Source organism: Choloepus didactylus, chromosome 2 (assembly GCF_015220235.1).
Source record: "Choloepus didactylus isolate mChoDid1 chromosome 2, mChoDid1.pri, whole genome shotgun sequence".
In the NCBI taxonomy this organism is placed as follows: domain Eukaryota; kingdom Metazoa; phylum Chordata; class Mammalia; order Pilosa; family Megalonychidae; genus Choloepus; species Choloepus didactylus.
In genome coordinates this window covers 173,465,154-173,487,619 of record NC_051308.1, presented here as the reverse complement: position 1 = coordinate 173,487,619, position 22,466 = coordinate 173,465,154, and the positions used below count along the sequence as shown (strand labels likewise).

At 35.3% G+C, this 22,466-nt stretch overlaps 1 protein-coding gene across 2 annotated transcripts in view; it reads right to left on the bottom strand.

Moving 5' to 3' along the window:
- Positions 1-22,466, bottom strand: part of NEGR1 (neuronal growth regulator 1) — a 904,198-nt gene that overhangs the window by 90,365 nt on the left and 791,367 nt on the right. Inside the window, exon 7 of one of the 2 annotated variants that reach the window (XM_037826916.1) lies at positions 5,903-5,944. The exons of the other annotated variant lie outside the window; for it this stretch is intronic. Within the exon in view, the coding sequence (XP_037682844.1) occupies positions 5,903-5,944 (42 nt within the window). The remainder of the gene's footprint in view (positions 1-5,902; positions 5,945-22,466) is intronic. 2 annotated transcript variants of the gene reach the window in all.

Genomic DNA, 22,466 nt, shown 5'->3' with positions numbered 1-22,466 from the left:
TCCATGCTGAAACTACCAAAGTCAGGAATCACTTCTCCCAGAAAGCCTTTCCTGACTGAACCAAATGGCACTTCAATATGTTTCCAAAGCTCATTCCACATATCTGTATTGTAGCAAATACTACATTATAGTAATCTCCTCTTTTCATGTCTTTGTCCTTCATTGGAAAGTGACCAATCACCATTGCATCTCTAATGCCTAGTTCAACATCGGACACATTCAGACATTCAATAAGTTCTTGGGAACTTATTACAAGCTGACCTACCTTTTCAATGTCTGCTAGCTTCCTCCCTTTTCTCATACTGTAGCCCTATGAACTACCTTTGTCATTTATTCATCCATCCATCCATTGGTACCCAGTTGTATGAGTTTGATCTAGGTATTGAGAATTTTGAATTTTCTGTCTCATTATCAGATGGATAAATTACCTGACTTTCTTGGTATCATGTAATGATGTGATTTGTGATTATTTTCACTCCTTCTCTATCTCTGAATGTGTTTTACAGGAGCAACAACTTCTACCTATGACACCCTTATGCTTTATCTCTGTGTGCTGTACATAGGTTTCTAAACCATCCATTTGTTAATTTCTTGAGAAAAAATAGCTTCCTGATAAGTGGACTTTTTTCTTTCAGCATAGAATCTGATGAAGCAATTTTTTTTAAAAAACCTGGTTTAATATATTGTTTCAATCCCCATAATAAATGCTAGCATGAAAAGTATTAAGAATCTCTATTATTTATAGATTGATGTTTGAAAGACATTGAGTGATGATTCAATTTGTAGTAAATTAATTTTCTGTTTTTTAAATTTTGTTTTCTGTTTTTTAAATGAGTTTAAAAATGATGAATGTAAGTTATCACTTGATTGAAACTGAAAGGCATTATGCAGCTAGTTGTTGGGAAACCTCCTGACTTTTGATTTGAATTTTTAGTTCAAATGTTTTGTTAAGTGCTTCAGTATTTTTGTTGAAACCATCTGGCATACAAGGAAGACCTTCTAAGTACCAGGCACTGTAGTACCTAATAAAGATATGGAAATTAAATCTGTTTTTGTCTTCAATGTTTCACACTTTCTGTCTCTTGGACTTTTTAAGCATTCCTTTTGCTTGCTATGGCACCCCTTGCTCTTTGCCAACTGTGTCCAATCTTTAAAGAACCTGTTAGTAAATGTGAAGATTTCCTCCAGGCAAATTGTATGCTTTCTTCTCTAGACTGCAATTATAGAATATATTATATTGAATAATGGTTACTTACACACATGCCTGTCTGTTTAATAGATTACAAACTCCTTTAAGATAATAACCATATGCTGCCAGTACTCAGTGCCTGATACAGTTTTTATTCAGTAAATGTTTGCTAAATGATGAACAATATCCTTCAGAGGAAGATAGGGAATGGGGCTTCCTGGGGTAAGCCAAAAAAGAACTTTTCCTATTTAAGAAAACCCTGTAAGCCAGGGAAGTGAAAAATTATTTGCAAAGTAGATCAATCAGATAGGAATTATTCAATTTAAAGTGGGATTTCTTTACATAATGGTATCTTCTGGTGAATTTAAATGATTTAGTTTACAAACATTACATGCTGTTTTTTTCAGAAAGGATTTCTGTTGTTTAAGATGAGGCACACTTACGTCTGATGATAATGTTCTGGGCATTTTAATTTTGGTTTTGCCATATATTTGCTGAGTTACATTTGGTAAAGCAATTGTTTTGCCTTTTTCCTCAGTCTAAAATAGAACTAGATCTGCTGCACAGATTTATAAATGATCTTAAAGAACGTATAAATCCAATGTGCTTAATACTAGTCATTTTTAAATAGTGAAATTTTGCAAGTCCAACTGAATGATCTATAATGACTTTTTTTTTTTTTGCATATATGGGAAAATCATAGTTGTTAACCATTTCTCAATTTGCTGAAGCACAAGTAAAGCAAGTTTTTTTACTGTAGAGAACAATGGCATATAGTTAAAAATTAAACTATTTGCAGAATAACAGTTTTAATGTGATGATTGCTATGGACAAATGCTAGATGGGGAAACTGTGGTACATTAAACAAACCCCAATTTTAATCCCGTGCCTATAGGTTAAAAAAAGATTGGCTGAATTACTGTTTTCTGATATTTTGAACCTACATGAAGCCAAGCGAATGCTGGTTTGGCTGGACTTTTCACTTTTTGAATGATCACTTTGGTTCTACATCAGTAGTTAGAATATAAAATTGGAATTAGAAAATTATTTTTAAGTTTGCTCTAGATTGGGAGGTTCAACCTTGACTTGTGATCAAGGTCACAGTAGAGAATACTTGTGTCATGTACTCAGACAGGGTGCAATAGAAAACCAAATAGATAGTTTTAGGAACACTAGCTTGTGTTATTCGAAGTATAGAGACTTAACTTCCTTTCCATCCTTTAAAAAATAAAAGGTCAATCATTAATATTAAAATATACCTCAAAGGTGACCATTAAAATATGTATATATACATTAATATATGTATATATTTAAAGTGAAATGGAAATTGTTTAATTGCTGTAATAGAATGCTGGTGTCATTGCCTAATGGTAAGCATTTTTAAGCCTGATGACCATTAGTCAGAAAAGCACATGGTCTGGCATGGCAACTGCGGTAAAAGTGTTCTAAAATTTCAAATTCACTGCATATTTCATTCATTTTGAAAAACGCCCCTTACCCTTTAAACTTTGAGACTCTGAGACTGATCAAAGAACAGTTTCCTTTTGTTCTTATTACTTACTGTATTTCATGCCCTTTTCTTGAATAATGATGTTAATAATTCAATTTTCATTCCCTTCAATTGAAACAGATTCTGACATGTCAAGAATGTATAAAAATATAAGTTATGACTTCAGGACCTTCATTTCTTTAGAACTTATGGACATAAATGATATAAATCCACTCTCTTCAATCTATTTTCAGTGTGTCCAATATTTTCATAAACTATATCCACTTTATCTCTCTTTATCTCTCTGACAATAATATTAGGAAATATGAGATCTGTCTTGAGTTACTTTACATTCTCTTTTTCTATTTTTTATAGAAGCAGTAAATGGACTAGTTTGCAAATCCAGTATTTCTTATTTTCTGAATACTTTTGTGAGAGTTTTAATTTACTATTGGTATTTGAATAACATATTTTTAAGGCTGTGTTTTAAATGACTGGAATTTTTACAGCTTGGCTTTATTCATGAGGTAAATTATTTTCCCGTCTTCTTCTAACGATCTTTTTGCTTAGAGTTATGTATTGCCATATCCTTCTTTTTTGTATAATGCTTAGCAGACTGTAAATACTTTTAAAAGCTTTTGTTTTTCATTTATACCAGTCTTTAACTCCTGCTATACTCTTCAGATCCCTGACTAACCTAACTGTTCTCTGGAGACCTTTAACAAATTCACAATTAATGAAGGATGAGTTTCATTGACAGCTGCATTTGTTTATATTTCCCTCAATTCAATTCAATTGAACACATATTTATTAACCTTTCATATATATATATTTAAGTTTACTTTATCTACTCCAAAGATTGTAGTGCTAAGGAAGTCAATTTTAAATTGTTTTGCACATGTTCACAGTTTTAAGACATTGAACCCTAGCAATGAATTGACCAATTTGGGGACAGGATGGTTGTCACTTAGGCATTCTGTTGACAGTGGCAAAAATTATAAGGTCTCCTAGTCCTTCAGAGACTAGAGAGTCCAATTTCTTGCCTTTAAGTGAGTTATTAGACTTTTTCTATATCTGGACAACATAAGGATATATATGTATGCATATATTACATATATGTACATGTTTTATATATATATATATAAAATTTTTTTCCAAAATTTAACCTACACTTCATCATGCTTACTATGTACTAAGCACTCTTTTAGGTGCTTTACCAATATTGACTTACTCATTTTTCATATTAACTCTATGTAGTGGGAACTATTATTGCATCCCCCACTTTACAAATGAGGAAACTAGGGCAGTGAGAGGTTAAGTAATTGATGAAGTTTACACATCTAAAACATAGTAGAGCACAAATTCAAACCTAGAAATTTGGCTCTAAAGTCCATACTTTCAACCTTGTTTGAATACTCTGCATTGTCTGAAGAAACATGAATCTTTGCAGAGGTAAGAGTAATTTCCTCAATTTTTCATTTGCTTTATGACATGCAACAAATTTCACTGTAAGAGGTCCAAACATTGAAAGAACCTTTGATACAGGTAATTGACCTTAAATAAAATTTATCTTCAGTAAAACCATTTCTCCAAAAACATGAACTCAGCTGATATGATGTTACTGAATGCTATTTGACACCACTTCTTAAAATATTTTGCATTCTACTCTTTATTTGAGTAGATAAGGAAAATAAACTATCCTTTAAATTTTGGGGGGGCATAATCCAATAATTAAGGAGATAGCCTAAGAAGGAAAATAAGTACTTATCTAATCTTTATTTCAACACACTAAGTGACATTGCTATAAGGAATTCTTTAATATTCTCTTTAAAATTTATGGAGAAAAAGAGATAAAAAAGTTTGCTAACAAGATTAACTCTAGGAAGCCATAGGTATTGATAGGAATCAGAACTAATGAATTTTTATAAGATAAGAAAAAAATCAGTTTCAAATGCCTAGTAGATCTAGTTATATTAAATGGCACTCAATATTGAAAAGCAATTAACCCCATCTGTGAAATGGTAGAACTGTTATTAGCATAAAACTTAAACTGTATAAGCGCAACTAAAAAATAATTTAAAATAAACTTTTCAAAAATGCTTTGGTATGAGTGGTTATGAAAACGTATTCTATAGTTTGAACAGAAAGTGTTATATTATGAAGTTCTTTAAATATATAATCACAGACTTGTTCAAACTTCCTTCATTTTGGGGTGGGGGTAATTCATAATCATCTAAAGCAATTTTAAGCATTTTTGATTGATTACAATTTGAGATAGAGATTTTTTCATTTCTAAAATACTCAGTTTTTCAGATCAGCAAATCCTGTTTTAGACTAAAATTAGTGCCATTTCTGGAATGAGAGGAGAAACAACTCTTTAACTAACTTACACCTCTTTATGGGTAAGCAGCATCAACAAATCTTTTAACTCAGCAGTTACTAGAAATCCCTATGAACTTTTCAAAACTAAATAACTTCAGCAGTTCCACTTTCTTCTTTAAATAGTCAGCAGCCAACATTCAAAATGAACTGCTAAATTCCTATATAACCAGATAAAGGCTGTTTCTATTATCAATAGCTTTTATCTCGATTTCTTGTCATCCAGAAATGTTCACAGTTGAAAACAACACTTAAAAATGTACTGATAGGAATGGCCTATCTTTTCAGACTAAGTATTTGTAGTTGAATTAGGAGCAATCTGAAAATAAAGCTCAACAACTGAAATAAGTCCTTTAACTTGACAGTTTCAAGAGACCAAAATCTCTCACCATAATAATCCAGAGGTGGAAGTAAAGGTTTTCCCCCAGCTATTGTTCCCTTTAGAAACACTTCCTGTTTCATAATGATTTTATAACAAGGTAGCACCAAGGCAAAAGAAATAGTTTTTTTAATAGCTATTCAGAAAACCTGGTAAATTCTCTACAGTTCTGTTTGCAAAGATCTTGCAGAAGCTAGCCACCTTTCAACTATTTGACAACATGGCACAGATGCACTACATAAGCCAGAAAGAACAGAGTGAAAGATGTTAACTTCAAATCAGGGTCAGATCACACAATCCAAAGGGAGGACAAATCACAGATAGACGAGGACAAGTAGCGGACATTACAGCTGTGCTGCAACCATGTGGCACACAGTTAACTCGCTTTATTTCTATAACAATGCGAATGTCTTATTTAATGGAAAAAGTACCCAGACATACTTTGTGAATGTATGTGGATACTGACCTGGACTTGTGACAGGACTAGAGGTAGTAGGCTCAATAATTTCTACAAAAAGGGAAAAGGAAAGAAAAGAAAAACATTTTGCGTATTAATCTTACATAAAAGACAAACACACATGAGACAATCAACAGTCATGCAACATATACACAGGTGGTCTTTTATCCGAAGATTTCCTGACCATGGGAAACACTGACAAAAATGCAGTCGCTGAGGTTTGCAGAACACACAATCACTGTCCTTGATATTATGTCATCTTTCATCTGGAGCCAGGATGGAGTCATTTCCACCTTCCAGTCTGTAGGATCAGTTTTTGCTAGGCTAAGGTTAAGGTCATGCCCTTAGAGTTCTCAAGCAACATTTTACAAGGTTATCTTCTAGTAAAACACTAACACCTACATGCAGAATGCCTTATTCAGAGAGAAGTGATGCCATTTCCTACACAGTCAGTCCAACAGGTCTTGCTTTTTAACATGTACTAAGGATAAAGACAGTGGGTAAAATCCAAATTATCCCCAAATTTCTTTTTAAAGATGAATCTCATATTATACAAGCATATCTTCAAAACGTGGCCACAAAGAGGACCCAGTTATGTCTGTTATTACGTTTATGTGTGAAAAGTAAACACACACACACGTGTGTTTCCTCACACAGCCCACATTCACACAGCCATGCCCATGTTTTGAGTTACCTGAAATATATTTGTATGTCTACAAGGGAGTGCTGGCTATATCCCAAGTATATCTGAAGGGTAATTATATCATTGGTGTATCAATATGATTTTCTAGCAAGTATCTAACAAGTAATAAAGTCTATGGCATTTGAAATTATGCATATATTTATTTAAGTTATCTATTTTTAACTTAATTTTTAATATGACTGTTTCTTTACAAGTCTGAAATGATGGTGATAATAAAAATATCACTAATACACAAATTAAACACCAACATTAGCAATCTCAAAGGATAAGAACAGTTTTTAGCAAAGGAGAATGCAAATATCAGGAAAACATTGCAGTTTTTGAGGCTCTCTAGTAATATAGTAGCATGGAAGGCTTATTTCAGAACTTATTCCATCCAGGTAACCAACTCCTCTTTAACCTAGTTAATTAGCCAGTCCTGCGATAGTTAAGAAAGTCTAGATTCCTAGAACTAAACACAATGTGAGAGTAGCTGTGAAAAGTGAAAGCAAAAACCCTCATGTCAAATCTTGTCTCTGGGAATCTCCTTTGCTCAGCTCTGATTTCACGACCTATGACACATGTTGTAGAACCAAGAAAAATAAAAACTTTTTTTTGTTTTATTTTTGACTTGCCAATGTCTTTGGGGTTCTTGGTGTCTTTAATTCTTCCACTGATGGCTATTATATCAATCATCACTTTCATTCAAGAGTAAAGTCACAAACCTTCCCCATTAGTCTAGTTCATTGTGGTTTGAATGATAAGAGCTTGGTTTAGCAGGAACTATGAAATGGACCTTCCAAAAAGGCATTTTTCATGATCAACCGTTGCTAAACCAAACTCTGTGTGTGTCTCAGTCTGTGTTCTGGATCATGCAAGATGCTTGGTACAGCTGACAAGGATCATGACCTAGGGTGCAACAGATCTGGAATAGGGACTGTAATTTTGAAGAAAGATGTTCTCAAGTAGCAAAATAACTAGCCAGAATGCTACAGTTAAAAATTCAGAAGTCCAGTCATCCATGTGGTAGTGTGAATTGGTGTGGTTGAGAAGTGGGTCCCTATAAGGCAAATCTGCATTAGATTACTTAAAAATGTGTAAATTTTTCTATTTTCAATTTCCAAGGATAGAATCTGATTGTCTACATTAAGTGTGTGTTTCTATATATACATGTATATACCCATATCTATTTATATATACATGCATATGTGTATACAGATATATTATTTTAAATAATATTTAAATTCTATTTATGTACAAAGAAATATTTTAAGTGCTTAGATTTTAGCCATTAATAAAATAGTTTAAAATGACTGCCTTCATGGAGCTTATAGACTCTATAATTCAGGACTTTAAAAAGTCAAAGCATTCAATTTTGGGGTCAAAATTTAGTTATCATATAAAATTAACAACATTTGAAATAAAACATATCAGAGAATTTTTACTCTAATTTAGGCACTGTTCTTTAGGTGGACTGGCAATAAACCCTCAGATATTTTTATGACTGTTATACTTTTAAATAAAAAAAAAAACTTCTTCAAAAATAATGAAAATTCATGTTAAACATAGTTTAACGCTACATATTAAATATCATTACTATACACTTAGCATGTGTACTCAAATGAAATGATTTTATAATTCAAAAGAGAAATGAAAGCATAAAATGGCTTGAAAGGTAGACAATTAACCTGAATATTTATTCAGAGGAAATCTAAATTCAATGGGACAGTTAACAGAGTTTTCTATGTTCAGCAATTTGGACATCTGAACTTCAGTTTCTTCAACTGTTTGCTTTCTATTGTTTTGAATTTCTAGGGCTGATATGAAAGCGTATTGAAAACATCAGGTCAGCAAACAACTACAACTTTGTCTCAATGCAAGGGTTGTAGAAACAAATAGCTATTCCATTGAACCAAGATCTTCATTGTGCTTGCTTATGTAGAGCTAAATTGCTTATGTAAAGCCACATTGTCTCATAGAAAATGCTTTTATAAGAATACAGGAATTTAGTACATGAAAAATTATATTGCACACAGGTTCCACTCCTTATTTTTAGCTTTACAGTAAATACAAGATAGTTTCTTTTTTCTATATAGGCTAAAATAGATTCTAATTCCTAGTAAGGGTAATTTTATGTAAAGCAAAAATTGTAAAAGAGAAATTGCTTGAGTTGGAGTTTCATATTACAAAAATCTAGAATTCACATACAGGCCTAGAAGGAAATGAAGCAAGGTGAAAACACTGAGATTGGGAAAAGCTGGAGCTAAGAGTTATGGATGATGAGATGAGAATCAGCAAGATTCCTTGACTGAGCCATTTTGGTGAGTTAGAAAGGACCCACACAAAACTGCGGTTAAATCCTGACCCTGCCATTATTTGGCCATGTGAAGCAAGTTAATGAAACTCTTTAACCCCTAGTGTCCTGTGTCCTCATTTATCAAATTCGGATAATAGCTCCTACTATGTAGGGTTGTTGGGAGGATTAGAGATATCTTATATAAATAACCAGTGGGAGGGAGTCATAGTAGTAGTTATTGTTATTACTTACAGAAATGAATGCAAAATTGTATTTGAATTGATGAAGAGAAAATTAAGTAGAGTGTCAGGCTTTGGGGAGAACTGAACTCTACCGAGTAGAAAAAAAAATAGAGAACATGATGATTATTTCAAACTATATAAAGAACAAAATTCCACCTAGAATGTGGGCATTGATTTTTTCCAATTAAAAACTGGTGACTATATTAGGCTTTAAAGTAATTATTTTCAAGTCATATTGGTTGTTGGAATTTAACTATAGAATCTAGGGTATTTTAAACAATTCTGATTTAGGTAAAAGTTTATAGTAGTATTTATGGATCAAGACCTTAAAATTTTTGTGAAGGACATATGCACCTTAATCTTAAAATAGGACTTCTGTGCCAAATGGTAGGAATATATTGCTAACATATAAAGGAGGTATTTAAAATAGTAAACTTTTCCCCTTTATGCCTCCAAACAAATCAGAATGATCCCACTAACTTGATATAGCCAGCCTCCTTTTCTTTAAAATAATGGTATTTTATTACTTAGAAAATATAGCCTGGGTAGTAGTTGTTACTGACGAGGTGTAATAAATCTGCTACAGATTTCTCTATATTCTTTGGAGATCATTGCTTCAATATTTTAGAAACTACTATGGAATACCTGTTATAATAGTAACTATTATTATTATTATAATGATTACAATTGCTGACATTTATTGAACTCTTACTGTGTGCCAGGCACAGATATAAACATTTTACATATAATAACTTACTTAATCCTCATACAACTCTATGAAGTAGATAATATTATTCATTCTCCTTTTATAGATGAGATATCTGAGTACAGAGAGGTTAAGTATCTTGCTCATAGTCATACAGATAAGGAATAAAGATGAGATAGACACTGTGCTATGATATCTTAGCATTTCATTTATTCACACTTCCAGAAGAAATACCCTATTCACTTTATTTCTAAAATTACTTTAAATGGGACATTCCTGTGCAAGGGATTATACAACTCTTCACTACTACCAGCTGTCTGAATAATAGGATCCTTCTAGAGGTAAGGAGGTGGTTTCTGTCACCAAAGATGGAAGAGAGGCAAATTCCATGCTAATTCCTGTATGCTTCTATAATACAGAGAAAGGGTTTCTAACATGGTTTTCTAATCTTATTCTTGTATTTCCAGCCAAACCAAGAACAGTTGTGTACTACTGCACAAGTCCTGAGGCCATAGCGTGGCAATTTTCCATATAGTTCTGACAATGATCTTAACCAGATTAAACAATCAAATGAGAATCTTGAGCTTATAACCACCCCTTCCCCCCATCTGTTAACACAGTAGTTTGACCAGAGATTACTTAGCTTTCAAGAACTCTGGTTATTTTTATATAGATCATATTTGATCTACTGTTCCATGGCCTTATTTGTCACCTTGCAAACCGTGAAATATTCTTCATGAGGTGCCAGGCAGGGTTTCCTCAGGAGCAACAGCAAAGGTTTTTAGTTAAAAATTCCTGCGTGTCTCATTACGTGGAGAAACAGAGTGAGCACTCAGGGTTAAAAGCAGAATATATCATCGCGGGCTACTGCATTGCTATGGGGAAAGGCCTTAGCAAAGGGATAGTTTTAATTGTACATAAAATAGAGGTGAAGAGAAGTTCACCAAGACAGACATTTTCAACAGTTACGTAGAAAAATGAGGTGTCATGTAAAACAAGATTTTACTTCTTTAGTAAAAGTGATTTTGGCCAGGACAGGAAGGAATTCTATTAAAACAAGATGTTGAAGAAAACAGAGTATGCTATAAGAAGGAGCAGTTTGTAATGGCCCTTTTGAGAGACTTCATTAATTGCTGTTTTATAACTCTGCCCACACTATATACTGTTAGAATTGTCCAGTATCAAAACCCTTCATTTGTATGTATTTAAAGTCATATTTGGTTTCCAGGTTGTTATGTTAGCATGATGTTATCATACAGCAGGAACATGTATGAGTTATCTTTTAGACTGTTGAGAGGAGATATAATTATGTCACTGAGACACTGCATAAGTTAATTCCTCTGATTGCCATGGTTTAATCTGAAAGTTCTGATTCCCAATCTTTGTGGAGAGGAAACAATGACATTTTCACAGCAGAATGAAGAAGACGTTGCTTTGGAATGACCACAGTTAGTGCTGGTGGAAGCCACAGAAGACAGACTGTGAACTAAGTTGGACACAGGTAGCAGAAAAGGTGTTCCTTCCTTTTCCCCTTTACAGGGAGGTCCATAAAGTGTTTTTCAGGCCTCTTTGAGCTCTGGAATAGCAGAGATCTGTGTATAGAGTTAAACTTAGGAACCACACTTTTGCCTTCAGAGGAGAAATACATGATCTCTGAACTTTCATGTGGTTATAGATGACATCAGAGACAGTAAGTTATTATTTTCTAATATAGTAGGCACTATCCTGGAAGTCAGGAGACTCAGATTCCACCCAACTGGGAACCTTAGGTGTGTGACTCTAACTCAAGCTCTGGATTTCACTCTTCTGAAATATAAATAAAAGGTTATTAATAATTGGCATACATATTTCATTAGGTTTTTGTTTCCTATCACATGGTTGTTGTTTAAAAGATTATTTAGCTCAGTGGTTAATGATAGGGGTCCTAGGATCAAATCCTGGGCCCAATACCCAGGAGTTACTTATCCTCTCCCAGTTTGCACACTTATGAAACAGAGATAATATCTACCATTCAGCATTGTACTGAGGATAAATGAGATAATGCATACAAATCATTTAGCCCAGTGCCTGCCTGACATATAAGCATAGCTCTGTAAATGTTGGCCTATTTTTTAATTGAAATTATGACAAATGGCTTTAAAGCCATAACAGCATTACCAACACTTTGTGTTATTCTGACTATCATATAATTCAACCCCAAAAGTAAATATTTTTTTCTCAAGAAAATCATTTCTATGTATGAAAGTTTGTGAAAATATTTCCAAATGTTTACAAGGGAAAATATTTCCACATTAAAATTAGCTTCATTCAACCACCAGAACTTCACTGTAGCTTTTCAAATACACAAGATTATTCTGCATTTATTTTATAGAAGAAGCTTTTGTACCCAGTGGAAGGAACATGCTACATGCAGCTATTGTTGGCAGATGTTTGAGTGTGTATGCATAGGGGGTGGGGAAAGGAGAATTCTTAAGGGTTGAGAATTACATAGTTGCAGTAAGTGTTCTCTATATGTGCATGTACCTTCAGTATCTCTTTGAAGACAAAGTGCTGTGTCAAAATTAAGAAAAGATGGGCATCCATTATCATCTTGTTAATATCCTGGGATAGTATGAATGGTGTTATATTTAACCTCCTCTCAGTTCATCAACAGACAGTTCTGGGTGAGGAGGAAAACACTGTAGTAATGAAGGGACATTCATACCAAATGGTGCATTTATATACTTAATAATATTAATAGGTTAACTTTCTAGGCTCATATACAAAGTTGCTTAATATATTTCCTTCTTGGATGATGTTTTGAGAGAGGAATTTTGGTCTATGCTATGAATAACAAGAGACTGAAATATTTGTCTTCTGCCTTTTTTTAGGTAAACTACCAGCTTTCAGTAGATATATTATAACATTGAGTCAGATGGCAATTGATGATTTCTGGGTTTTAGTGAAAATTTCATATAGCATTCTAAGGCCAAAGATTGTGTGACTTTCAACATTATATAAATAGTTTCTGGAAAGGATCTAATGAGAGTATGCTATTATTTTTGAAACATGCTTCCATATATACAGAAGAACAATCATCTCAGTCTTCAAGAAATATACTTTTTTTCCTCCCTAATACAAATTAACATGGAAATTAAAGCAAAGGGAATGTGGTTAAAGACACAAGGATCCAAAAGTGGAGTATGAAGATAAGCCACTGATACATTTTTTTTTTAAATTTTTATTGGGATTGTTCAGATACCATACAATTATCCAAAGATCCAAAGTGTACAATCAGTTGCCCCTGGTACCCTCATACAGCTGTGCATCCATCACCACACTAAATTTTTGCTCAATTTTTAGAAACTTTTCATTACTCCAGACAAGAAATAAAGTGAAACATGGAAAAAAAAAAAAAAAAAAAAAAAGGAAGAAAAAGAAAAGGAAACTCGAATCCTCCCATATCCCTAACCAACCCCCCTCAATTGTTGACTCGTAGTGTTGGTATAGTACATTTGTTACTGTTTATGAAAGAATGTTGAAATACTACAAACTGTAGTATATAGTTTGCAATAGGTATATATTTCTTCCCTATATGCCCCTTTATTATTAACTTCTAGTTGTATTGTCATACATTTGTTCTGGTTCATGGAAGAGTTTTCTAATATTTGTACAGTTAATCATGGACATTGCCCACCATAGGATTCAGTTTTATACATTCCCATCTTTTGACCTCCAACTTTCCTTCTGGCGACATATATGTCTCTAAGCTTCCCGTTTCCACCTCATTCACGTGCCATTCGGCACTGTTAGTTATTCTCACATCTTGCTACCGACACCTCTGTTCATTTCCAACATTTAAGTTCCATCCTAGTTGAACATTCTGTTCGTACTAAGCAACCACTCCCCATTCTTAAGCCTCGTCCTATATCTTGGTACCTTATATTTCATGTCTATGAGTTTACATATTATAATTAGTTCCTATCAGTGAGACCCTGCAATATTTGTCCTTATGTGTCTGGCTTATTTCACTCAGTATATTGCCCTTGAGGTTTTGACATCAACCCATTTTTTTTTTCTTTTTTTTTAAGATGGTTTTGTTCACACCCCATACATTCCATCCTAAGTAAACAATCGATGGTTCTCTGTATGGTCGCATATTTATGTGTTCACCACCTTCACCACTATCTATATAAGGGCATCTACATTTCTTCCACAAGGCAGGAGGGAGCATCAAAGAAGGTAGAGAGGGAAAAGAAAGAGGAAAAAAATGACAGCCAGGAAGTAGCAAAAGGAAAAGCAACCCCAAATCAAAGTAGTGTAAAGAGTCAGACAACACCACCAATGTCAATTGTCCAACATGCCTTCCCTATCCCCCCCTCCTATCTGCATTTGCCTTGGTATATCACCTTTGTTACATTAAAGGAAGCATAATACAATGATTCTGTTAGTTACAGTCTCTAGTTTACATTGATTGCATCCCTCCCCCAATACCTCCCCATTTTTAACACCTTGCAAGGTTGACATTTGCTTGTTCTCCCTTGTAAAAGAACATATTTGTACATTTTATCACAGTTGTTGAACACTCTAGATTTCACCAAGTTATACAGTCCCAGTCTTTATCTTTCCTCCTTTCTTCTTATGTCTCACATGCTCCCAACCTTCCTCTCTCAACCATATTCATAGTTAACTTTTTTCAGTGTACTTACATTGCTGTGCTACCACCCCCCAAAACTGTGTTCCAAACCACGCACTCCCGTCTTCTATCACTCTGCAGTGTTCCCTTTAGTATTTCCTGTAGGTTGGGTGTCTTGTTCACAAAGTCTCTCATTGTCTGTTTGTCAGAAAATATTTTGAGCTCTCCCTCATATTTGAAGGACAGCTTTGCTGGATATAGGATTCTTGGTTGGCAGTTTTTATCTTTCAGTATCTTAAATATATCACACCACTTCCTTCTTGTCTCTATGGTTTCTGCTGAGAGATCTGCACATAGTCTTATCAGGCTTCCTTTGTATGTGATGGATTGCTTTTCTCTTGCTGTTTTCAGAATTCTCTCTTTGTCTTTGACGTTTGATAACCTGATTGTTAAGTGTCTTGGCGTAGGCCTATTCAGATCTATTCTGTTTGGAATACACTGTGCTTCTTGGATCTGTAATTTCATGTCTTTCATAAGAGATGGGAAATTTTCAGTGATTATTTCCTCTATTATTGCTTCTGCCCCTTTTCCCTTCTCTTCTCCTTCTGGGACACCAATGATATGTAGATTCTTGTACTTTGTTTCATCTTTAAGTTCCCAGAGACGTTGCTCATATTTTTTCATTCTTTTCTCCATCTGCTCCTTTGCATGTAGGCTTTCAGGTGTTTTGTTCTCCAGTTCTTGAGTGTTTTCTTCTGCCTCTTGAGATCTGCTGTTGTATGTTTCCATTGTGTCTTTCATCTCTTGTGTTGTGCCTTTCATTTCCATATATTCTACTGGCTGTTTTTTTGAACTTTCAATTTCTGCCTTATATATGTCCAGTGTTTTCTTTACAGCCTCCGTCTCTTTTGTGAAATATTCTCTAAACTTTTTGAATTGATTTAACATTAGTTGTTTAAATTCCTGTATCTCAGTTGAAGTGTATGTTTGTTCCTTTGACTGGGTCATAGCTTCGTTTTTCTTAGAGTAGGTTGTAGTTTTCTGTTGTCTAGGCATCTGACCTCCTAGGCCACCCCAATCAGGTTTTCCCAGATGAGAACAGGCTCAGGTCACAGAAAGAGGTAATATTTCAGTATCTGGTTTCCCTGATGGTTTTTCTTAGAGGATTGAGACACCTGTGCTTTTCTGCCGGGCAGATGCACCTGTCACTGACTGTGTAAGAGGGTGTGGCCTGTGGCTCTCCTTCCCCATGCTTTGGGGTCTGGTTCCGGAAAGACTGAAAGGCAGGCAGTAGAGCTGGGCACCTCCCTTTCCTCTTGGGAAGCTATGCCGCCTCCAGAGATGTCATTTGCATATCAATAAGTTCTTTGTTTCTGTGACTCTGCTGTTTTGATTTTAAAATGTGTGAGGCTGTCTTTACTGCAAAGCGCTGCAGGCTGAGAACGGCTGAGGTTTTCTCCACAGAGAGAGAGCGAGGGACAGAAAAACTCCCAGGTTCACCCGTCAGCCAGAGATAGCACCCGATCCTCTGGGCTCCCCGTCCTGAGACAGATATGTCCCCCGATTCTCCCAAGGTCAGTTGTCACCAAAAGTCTCTGTCTGCTTGTTGAGGATTCGCTGTCTGTATTGAGCAGTTAATATTAAAACCTCACTTGGAGCTGGGCTGAGAGAGTGCTGCTCTCTAGCACTGCGCGGCTTCCATGAGGGAGAAGCTCTCGGCTCTAGGCTCTCGGCTCTCAGCATGGGTCCACAGTTTTACTTACAGATTTTATGCTGTGATCTCGGGCATTCCTCCTAATTCAGGTTGGTGGATGATGAGTGGACAGTCACGTTTGTCTCCCCGCTGTTATTCTAGGTTATTTACTAGTTTTTTGGTCATTTATGAATTGTTCCGGGGGGGAATAATAGTCTTCCACTCCTCTCTATGCCATCATCTTAGCTCCTCTCTCACTGATACATTTTTGAAAGTCCATTGTATTGACGTCATGCAAGGAAATGCAGGGCCTACTCACCTGTTAATTTGTACTTGGATTGTTTATTACCTTAAATGTACAAAACCCCAATTACTTCCAAGGACTAAAGAGCAACCTGTTAGCTCTTTCCAATTCTTTCTCGTGTATTACTGTGTAGAAGAATGGATTTTCTGGAATTTATTGGCCCAGGGACCTTCAAGGAGTTAGCAAATGATCAGATTCTCTGAGGTATCGACTCCCTTGCATTAGCACATTGCTTATCAGTTTGACATACTGGATGTGAAGGGGAGTTGGGCAAATTCAAGTCAATACTGTAAATAATACTTAACCATGTGAGGTATATTTTAATGCCTTTAATATGGTTGGAATCCAACAGACTTGAATTTAAACCTCTGCCATGTACTAGCTGTGAGATCTCTTAAAAGTTATTGATGGTTGGTAAAATGGTTTTTTAAAGATGAATAATCAAGATGAGATATATCATAGCAACTGGTATATGGCAGGATGATACTAATTTTTGTACCTTTCCTCTCCAATTCAGTTCCACATTTTCTGATACCATGGAAAAACCTTTTGATCTCTAGGCATACCCAGGCCCTACTTGGGCAGTATATTTATAAGCAATTCACTAAAAAATAAATTGAAAGCTCATAGTAAAAAATAGCTTGGGGATGGTGACAAATGTCCCTGGAATATTGGATTCACTGAAGGTTTACAAAGTGGAGTCCACCTGTTGTCCAATGTGAAACGGTCTTCAATGGCAAACTCCTGTGACAAAGAAGTCTGCTAGTGGACACCAACCATAGGCACTGAAGCCAGCTACACTTGAGTGTAGCTTCCTTGGGCCCAGTGAGTAAGGGCAGGCACAACATAGAATATCAGGAACAAACAGACTGGCAGAATAAGTTTTATTACAGCTGTCTAATGCTCTATTGGATAAAAGTGGCAATAATACAGCTTTCTGGGATACCAATGCTAGCAGAAAGCTGGGAGTGCCAAATAACAGTCCATACTGGACTATTGGCTCAGTAAAGAAAAAAATACCAAGGACCAAGGGCAAAGCCACAAGTGGTGACCACAGATGCTTCCTTGGAGAAGAACTTCCTAATCATTGTCACACTGACAAAACAGATTATTTAGGAATTATTCATTCCTTTTCAATGCATCTTTTGAGTGTATTCTATTTTCCTGATACTATGCTAAGTGTTGCTGATACAGTAATGAATAAGACAGACAAGCTCCCTTCTCTATGTAACTTGAAAGGGAGATGGGGAATAAATTAAAAGAACAAAAAATATAGTTACATAGTTCACACTGTGGCAAGTGCTATTAAAAAGAAGTACACTGTACTTCAGGAGCATGTAGCAGGAGGATCTATCTTGGTCAGGAGTTTGGGGTAAACCTCCCTGTGAACAGACATACTGTATCTTAGTTTCTGCATGTGAATCATATGCTGTGTCCAAGCTGGTGACAGACAACAGGATGGGATGTCAGATGGATTCATTACTGGTGTGAATCTGCTGACAAATTTGGCTACAGAAAATTATGCACTGGGCAATGCATTTGAGAATACGAGATATTGAGATGGCATAATGTGAGCTTTGAATAGCATATCAAGGTAAATTATTCCAATTAGAATCAGAGGATGTTATGGCCCAAAGAAATCTGAGAGACTATCCTTATCCTACCCAGTTCATCTTACAGATGAGGAGAATGAAGCCTAGACAGTTACAGGGACATGTCCAAATTATACAGCCCATAAATGGCAGGGATGGAATTAAAAACCAGGTTTCTTCACTTCTAATCAGCAAGAATGAAAGAAAAGAAAACCTTTGCAATACTGTACCCAGTAATGTTACTGTAAGTATGCCAAATCAAAGAGAGCCAAATATCCTTAATAATGTGCCAGGCTAGGTGGTATCATAATTTCATTCCTATCATAACATCTGATCTTCACAACTCCCTGAGGCAACGGGGGCATCTGACACAAGATCAAGGGCTCCAAGAGCAATTTTACTTGGTGCCAACGTCTGACCTAACCAATTCTAGAGCACATTTAACTTTGGAAAAATTTGCCACTTTGTCTTAAATTTATCTGAACCAGTGCAAATGTGTATGTACATATATACTGTTGTATAAGGTGAGTATATGCACATACATACTTATATGTGTGTGTTATATGATATATGTATATAATAGACTAAATAAGTATTTTTATATTATATATGCTGTTGTGATAAATTGAATTATGTACCTCAATTTAGACATGTTCTTTATCTTACTCCATATTCCTGTGGGTGTAAACTCATTGTAAATCAAAACTCTTAAAGATATTATTTTAAATTAAAGTGTGGCCCAACTGAATGAGGGTGGGTCTTGATCTGGATTGTTGGAAGCCTTAAAAAGAGAAGAAACTGGAAGCCAGGGTCAGAGAGGGTCACAGGGAGAAGTTGGAAGCTAGCGGGAACCCAGAAGAGAAAGGGGAGACAGTATCATGTAACAGTAAAACCAAGGAAGGAACCTCAAGGATTGCCAGCAGGCAGCACCGAGACGCCACAAACAGAAGAAAATACATCTTGCTGAAAACATGGTTTTGGACTTGTTCTAGCTTCAAAAGAATGAGTCAATAAATTTCTGTTGTTTAAGCCAACCCAGTGGTGTTTGTCACAGCAGCCTGGCAAAACTAAAACAGCTGTCATATACATAAAAGTATGCACTTATTTCTTCAAATCACTTATAACCTGGTATGATAAAATTATTTATTTATTGCCTGTCTTTTTCATGAGAATATAAGCATTGTAAAAGCAGCAACACTGCCTGCTTTGCTATTGTAGTCTCAGTGGCTAAAACACTACTGGCACACAGTGGATACTCAGTAAACATTTACTAGATGAGTGAAAGAACACATGTACAACTGCATAAATGCATATGGATACATCTGCTCATGTGTAAGTGTATTGTTGCAGACATCTGTATGTCATACAAATGTGACAGCCCCACAAAATCTGAGAAAATATGTCCTGGACATGTGACCACACCACAAAATCTGTGTAGACAGGAGGATTCCTGGAGAGTAATGACTACAGATTCCAACCAAACTCAAGTTAGTAGTTTAAATGTGATCCCATGATGAGTTCTATTACTAAGTTAAATAGAAGTTTTGACTTGACCTGTATATAAAAGCTTTATTTTAAAAAGGACCTTTAAAAAAATTAAGGCAGCATTAAAGCAGTTTCTATTATGCAAATTGAAATATTAGAGTTAGGCAAGATACTTGTAGCCTTGACCATATCATAATTTTTCTACTTTTATTCTCCTGCTATTTAAGTATAAAATGGCTCGTTATCCCAAAGGAAGAAAAGATAGATAATGCAGGAGGGCATAATGAGTTGGATATAAATGTATCCTGATTGCACAATTTATTGAATGCACATAAAAGAAATACATATGATTTCATAAAACTTGTTTTTAGAGAACAAGCTGGTATCAAGCTCGATGCACCTAGATTTTGCTTAGCCTTGATATTCTGGTAGATGTTAATACACAGACCCTTAATAGACTCAAAACAATTACAATTTATAAATCAAAGCAGAATTTCATTTACGACTGATTGTTACCCTAAATTGCATATTTCAGTGAAGCAAATTACTCTTATACACACAAAATGAAACTCTTGGGAAAAGAATTGAAAATATATCACCAGTTGATTAAGTTGGACAGAATGTTTAGCTGTTAAAATTATATGAGTTTCAGACTTTATATGAACACAAAGGAGTTGTTTTATATTATTTTTTTGGTCTTCTTTTGTCCCCCAGAACTGTATTTGAAGATGCTGCACTCATTGAGAAAGTGTCAGAAGCCAACTTTATCCGTGTATTGCCTTGTCAAAGTCAGTGACTCTGAAACTTCCTTTTCACTAAATATTCCTGCCATTTGTTGAAATAGTATGTGTTTTAAGTGACCTATTTGTTTGATATTCATTTGGCTAAATCATTTAATAGAATATTTTTGCTAAATTAACATTAGGTTTGCATCAAAAGTACCTAGAGACAATAGGTGATAAAAAAAAAAAAAATCCAGGCTAGGAGCAAAAACACTTGAATTTTGGGACAGATGCTGTCATTAACAAGCTTAGTAATTCTGGTTAAGTCACAAACTCTTTGAGCCTCACTTTATCACCTAGAGAAACAGAGAAAGTAATACCTACACATCTTATCTCACAGTGGTGATACTGGGTGAATTAAATATCTTCTTTGAGCTCCAGTTTTTTCAACTGTAAAATGAGGAAAATAATAAATTGCCTCATAAGGTGATTGTGAAAATTAAATGAGATAACTTCTGTAAAGTTTTTAGTATAGTACCTAACACACATTAAATACTAAAAAAAGTTAGTTGCTATCATTGGTATAACTTAAATATATTATATACATGCTCTATGTTATAAATTAAATTACTTTTATTAGTTTCTATCTAATGACAACCCAAGATGGAAGATCATTGGGGAGATGGGTGGGAGGCAGTCTGTGTAGGTACGGTTGGAATGGTATTGCGAAGTAACAGGGTAGTTTATAATTCCAGTGAGATTCAATTTGCTTTACAGGAATGCAGTACAGTGTAGTGGAAACAATGTAAACTTGGAAAACTATCCTGCCTCTGTGATTGCCAACTCTGCAGCCTTAAGCAAGTCATCTAACCACTCTGGGTCTGTTTCTTCATCTGAAAAGTGAAGCAGACAGCCAAGAGAGAGGAAGTAACATGTTACTTGTCACAATGCTGGTTGGGATCAGAACCAGGATCAGAATTCAGGTCTCTTTCTTTAGCAGCTGATTGGCTGCTTCTGGCTCCATCTTAAGCACTTCATTCATTAGTTCACGCCACAAAGATTAATTATATGTCAAATGCCATGTTAGATGCTATAGATATAACACGGGCAGAAACAGACAGTGTCTCTGCCCTGATGAAGCCCATGGTCTAGTAGTCCAACAGTAGGGGGGTGGTGGGGTGGTGGTGGTGATTGTGGTGATGTCCCATACTGAATATAAAAGGACTTCAGCTGAGCTCAAAGGCCACATTCAGGGTCTGTTTTTCTGCCTTTGACTTGTCTATAGAAGGAACAAGGTGTGTTTTATGCTTATCAGATAAAAGCAAACTACATATGTCCCTCACTTTTTAGAAGTTTTGGTTTGAGTTTTGCTGGCTTCCCTGGCAACTCCAAATAGATTTTGTGGAAAAGAAATTCTCTCCTGGTCTGTCCTAACTTAGAGGTGATTAGTCTTTGGATGCCAGCACCCTTTACTGATTTCAGTGTATCATATATTTCTTTTAAATTCCAGTTTTGTGGCTAGTCCACTGCCTTCTATATCTTCTCTCTCTCTCTCCTTCACTATCTTCCTCCCTCCCTCCTCCCCCTCCCTTTCTCCCCCCATCTCTCTCTCAAGTAATAATCATGCTTTTATTTCTTTGCCATTTTAACTTTATGTGGACTGTGATACTTTTGCAGACATGATTCAGTTTGTGACAAATCTCTCAACATCTCCATTTCCCATGGATTTGACAAGCTTTCATGGAGCAGAGTAGATCTGGTGGCTGCCTCTTCAGGAAGAACCCAGACCTGTGGCAGGAAACTCAGTCTGTGTGTATGAAAGTGGCTTGTTGAGGTGGAACTCTAGACTGGTAAAGGCTGAGTCTCCCTCTACAACCTCTCTCATAGATATATTTCTATCATTGGATACTAATATATTACACAATTTTAATGCCTGTGATGTAATCCTGCTTGAAAATATAATGCTTCTATGGATCAAATGGTTATACTTGTGGAAAGTAATCTTGTTCTGATAAGCATACAAGAGGTAATATACCAAAAGGAAAAGTAATCTTTTATTTAAGATTGTTTTGAATTGATGCAATAGTTTTTCAGTTACTAGTGTCTATAGTTATCAAGTTATTTAACCAGGGTTTGGTTATAATTAATATAAAAGTGAATTGACCAAATATTTATTTAATACAATATATAAGGAATGCCCATGGCACAACAATTTCCAAAAATGTTCATTCATTCA